This window comes from Suricata suricatta, chromosome 13, assembly GCF_006229205.1.
Source record: "Suricata suricatta isolate VVHF042 chromosome 13, meerkat_22Aug2017_6uvM2_HiC, whole genome shotgun sequence".
NCBI lineage: Eukaryota > Metazoa > Chordata > Mammalia > Carnivora > Herpestidae > Suricata > Suricata suricatta.
The window spans coordinates 89,942,845-89,954,617 of record NC_043712.1 but is presented as its reverse complement, the minus strand read 5'-3'; the positions used below and the strand labels follow the sequence as shown (position 1 = coordinate 89,954,617).

Genomic DNA, 11,773 nt, shown 5'->3' with positions numbered 1-11,773 from the left:
TGTCCGAACAGACGCGTTCTGTTGTCCTTCCTACCCGAGTTCCACTTGAGGTTCCTAAGGTTCCGTTACCACACTCAGTTCCAGAGCGCTCCTTATTTCCTTTGCTGTCCTTTGGAGTCCTGCGGTGCCTCAACACTATGCCCTCAATGTCCGCAAATGACCCCAAACCAACATTCTCTAATTTGTACTTTAACGAATCCACGCCCTCGGTTCCTCGACTCCTGACCTAGGACGGCGGAAGAGACCGGGGAAGAAAAATAGAGAGGCTCCAATTCACTTGGTCCCGGACCGCTCCCCGCCCCCGCCTCGGTGACGCACTCCGCCGGATTGTTCCAAGGTCTGCCAGCCTGGGGTGGGCTGCTGCTTCCTGGGGCTTCGGGCCGGAGGGCTCCCGCCCTCTCGAAGCCCCAGGACTGCTGAGGGCCCTTCGGGGGCAGGGAGAGCCGCGAGGGCAACGAGTTCGGGAAATGCGCGCGCGCGCCGGTTGCAGGTCTGGGGTCCCGCTCCCCCGCCTCCCCCGCCTCACTCCACTATGGTTTGCGCCGGCAGCGCGGGAGGCTTGAAGCGCCGGGCCCGGAGCTCGCCGCTCAAACAGCCTCCAGTCGGCGCCGCGCCATGGACTCCCTGCAGGCGGAGGTCCGCGCCTTGGAAGCCGAGATCGCGGCCCTGCGGCGGGCGTGCGAGGAGCCTCGGACACCGGAGGAAGACGCCTCGCGAGCGCTGTAGGTGCCCCCGCGGGCCTTATGGGGCGGGGCGGTCTCCTCCGCTGCGCCACCGACCCCCGGCGTTTCCGAGCCTCGGGGGCGGCGGGGCGGCGGGGCGGGGGGTGCGGCGTCTGCGGCGTCTGCGCCCCGGCAGCTGTCGGCCTGGGGGCGTCGGCGCGGGGAAGCTGCTTTCCTTGAGGCCCTGTTCGCTGGTGGACCAGACGGTGGCCCCGCCTGTGTCCCCGAGCTCCCCGCCGGGGGGCGGCCGACCCGCAGGTTTCCATTCGCCTTGGTGATGTGGCGGTTCCCCTGAGAAACAACGAGGCAGAAAAGTATTGGTGGAAAGGAAATGAGCGAAGGTGGTCCGCGGGGCGGCGGTCAAGTGCCCGCAGGTGGGAAGGCACCGCCGGGAGGGGCGCGGGGGCGGTCCCAGGGCTGGACGTCCCGGGCGGAGGGGTGTGCGCCCGTGACAACCCCAAATAAGGTTCACGTTTGACAACCTCGTGTTCGCCCTTGACAACCCCGCGTAAGGTGCTCCTGCCAACCTTCTTTTAAAGTCAGGGAAACTGGGGCGCCTGGGTGTCTCGGTTCAGCGTCCGACGGCTCAGGTCACGATCTCACAGTTCTTGGGTTCGAGCCCCGCGTCAGGTTCTGTGCTGACAGCTCAGAGCCTGGAGCCTGTTTCGGATTCTGTGTCTCCCTCTCTCTGCCCCTCCCTTGCTGCACTTTGTCTCTTTCTCAAAAATAAATAAAAACATAAAAAAAATTTTTTTAAGTCGGGGAAACTGAGGCTGGGAGGAGGTGAGGTCAGAGCTGGGTTGGAACCCAGAAATCTCACGTCAAAGCTGAGGCGCTTTACTTAACCGAAGGAGGAGGGAAAAGGGTTAACTATGTACCTATGGTCTCAAACTCACTGGAAAGCAGAAGGCGTCTTCAATTTCTCAGTGGAGACTGTCTGCCATAGGTGCAGAGAGATTTTCCTGAGCCCACCGGACAGGGGCTGGCACAAAATGGAAGAAAAAAAACGCGAAAGAGGATGTTCACAGACTGGTGGCTGGGATCCTGAAAGTGAAGGAAGCGGCACCTGGGAAAGGGGAGAGGGGGAGGCGGGGCACCGGGGAACAAACACGTTCCTCCACAAGCGAAGTTGTAAATGTGTGGAAGACCCTTGCTGCTCTAGGGTGCTCAGTACAGTGGAGGCAGTCACAGTACTTAGGAGTCGCACAGAAATGCAGATTTGGGGACGCTGGGGTTGTCAGTTGGTTAAAGTCATGGGTTAGAGCCCTCTTGGGGATTCTCTTTCTCTCTCTTCTGGCACTCACTTTAACTAAGTAAATAAATAAACGTTAAAAAAAAAAAAACGGGCGCCCTGGTGTCTCAGTCGGTTGAGTGTTGGGCTTTGGCTTGGGTCATAGGTCTTGCATTTCGTGGGTTCAAGCCCCCGGCCAGGCTCTGTGTGGACCGCTCAGAGCCTGGAGCCTGTTTCAGATTCTGTGTCTCCCTCTCTCTCTGACCCTCCCCCACCCACGCGCGCCCTCTCTCTCTCAAAAATAAATAAAACAAAAAAAAATAAAACAACATAAAACAGAGGGGCTCCTGGATGGCTCAGTCAATTGTCCAACTTGAGCTCAGGTCATGAGCTCACACTCCATGGGTTTGAACCCCACATTGGGCTCAGTGCTGACAGCCTAGAGCCTGCTTTGGAATCTGTGTCTCCCTCTCTTGCTGCCCCTCTTCCACTCATGCTCTGTCTCTCTGTCTCAAAAAATTAGTGTTAAAATTTTTTTTTTAATAGCGATTTGGGGCCTACCCCCACCTGCTGAGTCAATCTGCATTTTATTTAACTTATTTTTTTCACTTTATTTTTTTAATAGTTTATTGTCAAATTGGTTTCCATACAACACCCAGGGCTCTTTCCCACAAGTGCCCTCCTCCATCACCAGCACCTCTTTTCCCCCTCCCCCTTCCCCTTCAACCCTCAGTTCGTTTTCAGCATTCAATAGTCTCTCAAGTTTTGCATCCCTCTCTCTCCCCAACTCTCTTTCCCTCTTCCCCTCCCCCTGGTCCTCCATTAGGTTTCTCCTGGTCTCCTGTTAGACCTATGAGTGCAAACATATGGTCTCTGTCCTTCTCTGCCTGGCTTATTTCACTTAGCATGACACCCTTGAGGTCCATCCACTTCCTACAAATGGCCACATTTCATTCTTCCTCATTGCCATATAGTACTCCATCGTGTATATATACCACATCTTCTTGATCCACTCATCAGGTGATGGACATTTAGGCTCTTTCCATGATTTGGCTATTGTTGACAGTGCCGCTACGAACATTGGGGTAGATGTGCTCCTGTGCATCAGCACTTCTGTATCCCTTGGGTAAATCCCTAGCAGTGCTATTGCTGGGTCATAGGGGAGTTCTATCGATAGTTTTTTGAGGAACCTCCACACTGTTTTCCAGAGCGGCTGCACCAGTTTACTGTGCCACCAACAGTGCAGGAGGGTGCCCGTCTCTCCACACCCTTGCCAGCATCTATAGTCTCTTGTCAATCTGCATTTTAACAAGACAGCCCACCCTGGTCATTTTATGCATATTTGAAAGTTTGAGAAGCTTCTTGTCATGCTGTTGGGAAAAATGATTTCTTTACTGGCCACAAGATGTCATTATTAGTCCAGGACAATACATAGACTGTTGATGTCATCTGTGTCTTCTCAAAAGTTGGGAAACTAGGAAGAGTCCAGATTGGGGAGTACATTACGTGTTAGTCCAGGATGTGAGGTTTCTTTTTACTGTGGTGGAAAAGGAAGATTGGGACCTGTGTGCCAAGCTGTGTGTGTGGTAAAATGTAACCAAATTTGCCATCTTGATGCTTTTTGAGTGTACAGATCAATGGTGTTACATACATTGACGATGTTGTGCGACTATGACCACCATCTCCCTTTTTTCATCTTATAAAACTGAAACTCTATAACCATTAAGCAATAATTTCCCATTCCCCACTTAGTCCTTGGCAACCAGCATTTTACTTTTTGTCTCTGAATTTGACATCTCTAGGTATCACATGTCAGTGAATTTATACATATTTGTCTTTTTGTCACTGGTTTATTTCACTTAGCACAATATCATCAAGGTTCATCCACATTGTAGCAAAGTGCAGAATTTCCTTCTTTTTTCAGGGTGAATAACATTCTCTTGTATGTATATACCACGTCCTATCCTTTTATCTCTCAATGGACATTTGGGTTACTTCCACCTTTCAGCTATTGTGAATAATGCTGGTATCAACACATGTGTACAAATACCTCTTTGAGACCCTGCTTTTCATTCTTTTGGATATGTGGGGAGGGAGGGATTTCCTTTTCCTTCAATCGTCCTTCTAGCTGGACTAAGAGTTAAATTTCCATAGATAGATTAACAGGAGAAAGTCAAATTTAAAAGGCATATGTACAAGGATTCCACATAGACCTGGAAATGAGACAGGCAAAATGAATTCTGTAAGTCATTCTGAACTAAGGAGAGGGGGCTAGTGATCTGGGACTTCGGAGAAGAGGAATGCACTTCACAGGGCAGTAGGAAGAGCAGATGTTTGGTTATTAGATGTTTGCCCCATTATACAGGTAGGTCACTCTGGTAACATTTTCCTCTGTTTTAATTATGCTGAATCTGGGAAAGGCCCCCAGTTAACGTTCTGTGTGGCTAAAGGAGGACAAAAGTCTTTTTGAGCCTACAGAGTGGGGTCTTAAGAGCCTTCACAAAATTATATGTCAGAGTGCCACGGTCTTGGGGGGAGGTCTGTCCTTAACCCCTACAAATATGTACCAAGAAGTGGAATTGATGGATTACTTGGCAATTGTATTTTTAATTTTTTGAGAACCTCCTCCCATCCTGGTTTCCACAGTGGTTGTACCATTTGATGAAGTTTGGGGTGATGGTGGGGTGGTCCGGAGCCAAGAGCCAAGAAAGAATTCTTGAAGTTGTCTTTGGTACAAAAAGGTGGCTTATTAAAGCATGGGAGGGGCGCCTGGGTGGCTCAGTCGGGTAAACATCCAACTTTGGCTCAGGTCATGATCTCACGCTTTGTGGGTTCAAGCCCCGTGTTGGGCTCTGTGCTGACAACTCAGAGCCTGGAGTCTCCTTCAGATTCTGTGTCTCCTGCTCTTTCTCTGTCTCTCTCTGCCCCTCCCCTGATCACACTGTCTCTCTCTGTCTCTCAAAAATAAATAAATGCTTAAAAAAAAATGCATGGGGACAACCCATGGAGAGAAGAGCTGCACTGGGGTTATGACGGGTAACTCTGTATGCCCTCAGGTTGGGAGGGGATCAGGAATAGAGTAAGTCTCTCTAAGGACTTTTGGAAGCAAGGTTTCCCAGGACCTTGAGAGGTTAGCTGTTGCTAAGGAAACACCATTTATTACCATTCAGTAAAACCCCAGTCACTGGGACCCATATATATATATCAGGGGCCACAAGTCTGGAGTATGATTGCTAGCATTTATCTTGGGGCAGCTGAGATGAAGGAAGTATTCAAAGGAATCTTTTATGTTAAAGTAGACTTACAGGATCCTGGGGGTCAGGATAATGTTAAGATTCTCTTTTGCTCCCAGCAACGTGTCGTCATGGAGGCAGCTGAGCTCCTAGAGGGAGGTCGCTCTGCCGGTTTCAAGGACTCGGAAGTGGGCTGTGGGCAGGAGGGGAATTTAGGTTTTTATTTGCCTTAGTTTCCCAGATCACCATGGCAAACACTTAACCCCCTTTCCTTTGTTCTGGAGTAGCCAGGAGTGTCAGAGGACTATCGCACAGATCCCACCTGGGGTTGGGGTGGGGGTGCTATCAGCCTGTACTTGGCCCCCAGCTTGCCCCACGCACCCTCATCATTTTACATTCCCACCAACAGTCTACAGTGTTTGCAGATTTTCAGTATCCGCACCAGTATTGTTTTCCGTGCTGGCTGTTGTAGTTGTTGTTGTTGTATTTTATAGTAGCCATCCTAATAGGTGTGGGGTCAGTTCTTTCATGATTAGTGATACTGAACATCTTTTTATGTGCTTCTTGGCCATCGATTTGTGGCAGTCTCACCTATCCGTAGTAATCCTATTGAACAGAAAGGCCTGGAGCCAGCATGACCAGGGACCTTTCCCCATTTGAATGGGTCAAATCTTGTGATTCTTATATTGATTGCAAGATGCCCTCCTCAGTTGCCTTTAGGAAACTTTGAAGGAAAAAAGTTTATTACTTATGAGCTCTGGAGTGTACAAGCAATGCCCCGGGAGCCACATAACCAGGTCACTGGTGCAGAGAGGGAGACAGAGACAGAGAATGAGAGAACAGGACAGGGGTTCTCTTTTTACTGGGGTTGAGGGTGGAGGCCTAGGGTTTCAGTAGGGTTTCAAGGACTCACTATTGGTGAACTTAAAACATAAGAGTAGAAATATAAAGCACATGAAGAGAAAAATGTGACCTGAATGGTCAGTTTTTGAAATGAACTAAGATCTCTGAAACAAAGGATTCTCAGTGGGGGAAGGCAGTCTGACTCATTGTCCTCTGGTTGACAGTGTGTCTCTGTTGGAGGTCTCCTTCATTGAAGGGGATGCAGCAGATGCCTTGGTAATCAAAGCTGAGGTCTGGCATCTGCATTAGAATAAGAAAAGCCAACTGTTGGGTCTTAGGCTATGGTCATTTTTCTGTCCTTTTTGGAGAAATGTCTAAGTCCTGTGCCCATTCCTGAACAGGATGGTTATTGTTATTTTAGGAGTACTTCATTTATTTTGGAAATTAAACCCTTATCAGATACATGATTAGCAAATATATTTTCTCATTCTGTAGGTTGCCTTTTTACTCTCTTGTTAGTGTCTTATGTCGTACAATTTTTAAAACTGTTCATGAAGTCCAGTTTGTCTAGTTTTTCCTTTGTTACCTGTACCTTTGCTGTTGTAAACTAAAAATCCTTGCCCTAGCTGACATGATGAAACTTTTGTCCTATGTTTTATTCCAAAAGTTTTGGTTTAGGTCTAACATTTAGATGTTTGAGTCAATTTTTGTATATGCTGTTAGGGAAGGGTCCAGCTTCATTCTTTTGTGAATATTGTTTTTCCAGCACTATTTGAATGCTGTTAGCAAGCTTGTCAAAAATCATATGATCATATATGTGAGGGTTCATTTCTGGGTTCTATAATTCTATTATAGTCATCAATCTGTTTGTCTTTATGCTGATACTACACTGTTTTTGATTACTGTACCTTTCAATTAAGTTTTTAAAACTTTTGTTTTAATGTTTATTCATTTTTGAGAGAGAGAGTGAGAGAGTGAGTGGTTCGAAGGGGCAGAGAGTGATGAAGACACAGACTCCAAAGCAGGCTCCAGAGCCTGAGCTGTCAGTACACAGCCTGATGCGGGGCTCGAACCCACCAATCACGAGATCATGATCTGAGCTGAAGTCCGATGTTTAACCGACTGAGCCTCCTAGGCACCACTCAGTTAAGTTTTGAAATCAGGAAGTATGAGTCCTCCAGTTTTGTTCTTTATGAAGATTATTTTGGCTATCCCTTGAGATTCCACATGAATTTTAGGACGGGTTTTTCTATTCCTGTGGAAAACCTCATTGGGACTTAGATAGGGATTGAATCGAATCTCTAGATTGCTTGGGGTAATATTGACATTTTAATAATAACTAATTTTCCAATTCATTAACATGAGATGTGTTTCTATTTATATAAAATGCTTTGTAGTTTTCATTGTACAAGTCTTACCTTCATAAGGTAAATTCCTTCCTAAGGTTAGTTCCTAAGTGTTCTTTTTAATGCTGTGGTAAATGGAATTGTTTTTGTAATTTACGTTTCAAATTGTTCACTGTTTGGTTGATAGAAATGCATCTGATTTTTGCGTTGTGACTTTATATCCTGATAGTTTGCTAAATTAATTTATTCTAACATTTTTTTTGTGGAGTCTTTAGGGTTTTGTGCATATGAGATTATACCATGTGTAAACAAAGATAATTTTACTTCCTGCTCCATTTGGATGCCTTTTATGAGAGACTCATGAATACTAAGAACAAACTGGGGGCTGATGGGGGTGGGGGAGAGGGGAAGGGAGGTGATGGGCATGGGGGAGGGCACTTGTTGGGATGATGTAATATGGAAACCAACTTGACAGTAAACTATAAAAGAAAATCAACTTGGATGCCTTTTATTTGTTTCTTGCTTAATTTCTCATTTTAGAGTTTCCAGAACCATGTTTCAGTGGTCAAAGTGGGCATCCTTCCCTTTTTCATATGTGGTATTTATTATGTTAAGATAATTTCCTTCATTCCTAGTATTTTTACTATTTTATTATTAAAGTGTGTTGAATTTTGTCAAATGCTTTTTTTTCTTAGTTTGTTTTTGAGAGAGAGAGAGAGAGAGAGAGAGCGAGCGAGCGTGCGCGTGCATGAGTTGGGGAGGGCCAGAGAGAGGGAGACAGAGGATCTGAAAGTAGCTCTGTGCTGACAGCGGTGAGTCCGATGCAGGACTCAAACTCATGAACCACAAGATCTTGACCTGAGCTGAAGTTGGATGCTTAACCAATTGAGCCATCCAGATGCCCCATCAGATGCTTTTTCTGCATTAAGTGAGATAACCAAGTCTTTTGTTTCTTTTTTTCTGTTAATGGTGGTATATTACATTGATCAATTTCTGTATGTTAAAGTATGTAGTTCAGTTGCATTAAGTACTTTTACACTGTCATGCAGCCATCACTGCTGTCCTTCTCTAGGACTTTTCCCTCACCCCAAAGTGATACTCTGTATCCATTAAACAGTTACTTCCCATTCTCTCCTTAGCTAACACAGGTTCTTTTTTGAATTCTGCAGAACTTTTTTTCAGAGGGATGATTTAGTTCTTTTATCTCTTTGCTCTATAGGAAACACTTTGAAGTTTTCATTCATAGTTTTCTGTGATAATTGGTATTTGCATAACAGGAATTTATCATTTATACATGAAGATTGCTTCTTGCTTTTATTAGCATTCTTAGTTTAAGTTTTTTATCACTTAATGATAGTACAAAAGAGCACGTGGTCGTAGTCTCTCAGGTGATATAGAATGTACTTAAATATTTTCAATTAACATTAAAACAAAATTTTAAAAGCTATTTTCACACTTTCTGCCAAAGCCTTAGATCTCCAGTGTAAAGAATACTGAGTTAGGTCATTTCCTGTAGGCCTGGTGTAAGGTCCTAAGAGTGCAGGTTAGAGTAGCAGAATTAGGAATAGAAAAGGAGGGATAGCTATGTGACCGAGCAGAAAGTATGGCGGTAAATCCGGATGTGAAGGATGGACAGAGCCAAGGATGACTCCAAAGACACGCAGCCTGAGATATCAAGGGACAGATTTTATCACAAACAGAATTAGGGGTGGGGGCCTGGGTGGCTCAGTCGGTTAAGCATCTGACTTTGGCCTAGGTCATGATCTCATGGTTTGTGGGTTCGAGCCTTGCGTCAGGTTCTGTGCTGACAGTTTGGAGCCTGGATCCCGCTTTGAATTCTGTGTCTCCCCATCTCTCTGCTTCTCCCATGCTCATGTTCTGTCTCTCTCTGTCTCTCAATAATAAATGTTAAACAATTAAAAAAAGAATTAGGGAAATTTGATAGACAAGCTAATTTGATACAAAACCATTTATTGGGTGAACAAGCTAAATCTGTGCAGGAAGAAGAGCTGCATAATTGGAGGTATAATTTAGGAATTACTGATGTTGAAGAGTTGAGATTCATCACTGAGTTTTCCTCTAGAATGAGAGAACGACATTTAGATCAGCAGGAGCAAGAGTGTTAGGGCTTCTTCTGTAATTGGAGACAAAAAGCAGGAACAGTGGTGTGCCCAGTGTGTAAGACGAGAATCCTGGTGATCATGCTCCACCATCTGAGGAAGGGGGTCTTAGTGACGGCAGAAGACAGCAGTGTAGAACGCAGCAGAACACGAGGGCATGAGTGGATGACAGCAAGTAAAATAACTTTCATTGTGGTCATTAGTTGAAAGTTTACTCTTTTTCAAGGAAAATAGAGTTTTGTGTTCTCAATGGTTACTGATTACAGTATTGTTTAAGGAGATTATGCTATTATTCATTTGGAATCCCCTCCACCCCCATATTCTTAGATTTCCTGAGACTCTCTTTCTTACTATAAAATGCTCTGTGATGCTGTACTTCTTTTAGAAGTTAAAGCTAGCCAGCCAACATTACTTTGTTACTTAATGACATTTACAAAAATAATTTGAGATGTCTTGGGATAGCAGATATTTAGTTTGGAATATTTTAAACACTTCATTATAAATAGACATTTTAATATTGCAAAATACTCTTGTTATAATTTATTTTACAATTATTTGAAATAGGTAGAAATATTGTAGTATAATTTAGTTAACTTTGTTTTAATTTGAGATTAAAGATTATACTGTTAGTAGCCATATTGGTTTTGAGAAAAATCTTCAGTAGTTTTAGTGAGAAGAAAGTATGAAAGATAAAATGGAAACGGTTTGAAGAGATTTGTGGTGATGAGAGAAAACACTTGTCAGTGGTTCACTGCAGTAATTATTTGTTATATTTGCCTTTTAGAAAATCACTTCAAGAAATACAGCAATCTGATTCTGGAGCATGGGCCTCTTCAAAAGATCTGAAAGGTCATCTTGGACACTTAGAATCAGAACTTCTTTTTCTAAGCACACTTACTGGCATCAATATAAGGAGTTATTCCATGAGAACGGAGGACCTAACAAGCACTGAGAAGACAGAACAGAGTGAGCATTAACTCTAATTTGGGAGTGATGTTGGCATTTACCTCATTACTCATGGGAAATTACTTGTCATGTCATTGAATTAAAATCCTACGAGGTAACTATTTGACTATGTGGTGTGGTAAACTTGCTTTGTCAGGTGTCTTTTGAACATCACAGTGTGCATAATACTCCTTTAAAGCTGCCTGAAGTAGATATTAAGGAAGACACAGGCTTTGTTACTAAGTATTTTAATAGTCAAGTAACAGATAAGATGGCATGATTAATTTGCAAATCTTCAGAGTTGAGAGCTGCCTTGTCTAAAGTGCTCTACTCCTTGGCCTGTAGCCAAGATAAATGTTTCGGGAGAAGCTGGACCATTTTCCAGAGGAGGATTTCTGATCCAAGTGACTGAGTATTATTGCCAAGAGTTTGTGATGCACTCCCTTATAAAAGGGAAGTTAATTCAGCTGGGTCTTGGATGTGGGGAACTTTGGGCAAGAGTGTCATCCTTTAAAGAAAGAATCACTTTTGGAAATGCTTTCTGACTTTTCCACTGAAATAACCCTCATGACGGGAAGACAGTGAGTAGGGCCTTGGTTGGCACACCTCAGCGGAAGTCTGAAATACATAAAAAATGGGTGATAAGAATTTAAGTACCTGAGGTATTTGAAAGGAAAAGATGGAAAACAAAGAGGATGGGAGAGTTAGGTTAGGCCAGTTAGAAGTCTTCCTAGTACAGAAATCTTAGACCATTTTGCATCTTCCTATGTTGACCTCGTTGTAGAGGTACTTGGTGCAGCCTATTTAGAATGCTTTTGAATGGGCTTAATACTGTGCTTCTCCCATTGCTGGCTTAGATTTTAATGCTCCTGGATCTGCCAGCTTAGTCCTCGACCTGTTCTGTGTGGTAGCTGGCTCATCCATCTGATTCCGCTTCCAAAATTACGTTATCTCCTTTTTCGTTTTTATTGTTGTGGAGTTGCATTCTTCTAAAAATACCTTTGTTAGCAAAGTTAAATGATGTTAAAGTCAAAATAGTGGTTATTTCTTGGGGTACGAGTAGCCTGGGGAAGGGCATGAGGGAACTTTATAGCATATTCCAAAATTTCTGTATCTTGATCTCAGTGGTTAGTTTGATGGGAAACTCATGTTAAAAAAATATTGAGTTGTATACTTAGCAAAATGCATTTTGTACATTTAAGTGTCAAGTTTTGAAAGGTGGAGTTCATGTACTCTTTTTAACTCGAGTCAGATAATGTTGGGGAAAAAACCCTCATCAGTTATGAGGGTATACTAGCATGTTTTATTTCTTACTGTAATCTTTGGTATAATT

The 11,773-nt window shown here is 44.1% G+C and overlaps 1 protein-coding gene across 3 annotated transcripts in view; it reads left to right on the top strand.

Annotated features, from left to right (window-relative positions):
- The first annotated feature begins 565 nt into the window (after positions 1 to 565).
- CENPP (centromere protein P) overlaps positions 566 to 11,773 on the top strand; it is a 211,338-nt gene continuing 200,130 nt past the window's right edge. For 2 of the 3 annotated variants that reach the window (XM_029919447.1, XM_029919446.1), the window contains exons 1-2: positions 566 to 722; positions 10,280 to 10,461. In XM_029919447.1, coding sequence (XP_029775307.1) covers positions 616 to 722; positions 10,280 to 10,461 — 289 coding nt within the window. In that variant the 5' untranslated portion in view covers positions 566 to 615. Of the gene's footprint in view, positions 723 to 1,002; positions 1,097 to 10,279; positions 10,462 to 11,773 lie in introns of those variants that run through there. The other variant, XM_029919448.1, reaches the window with a different exon arrangement.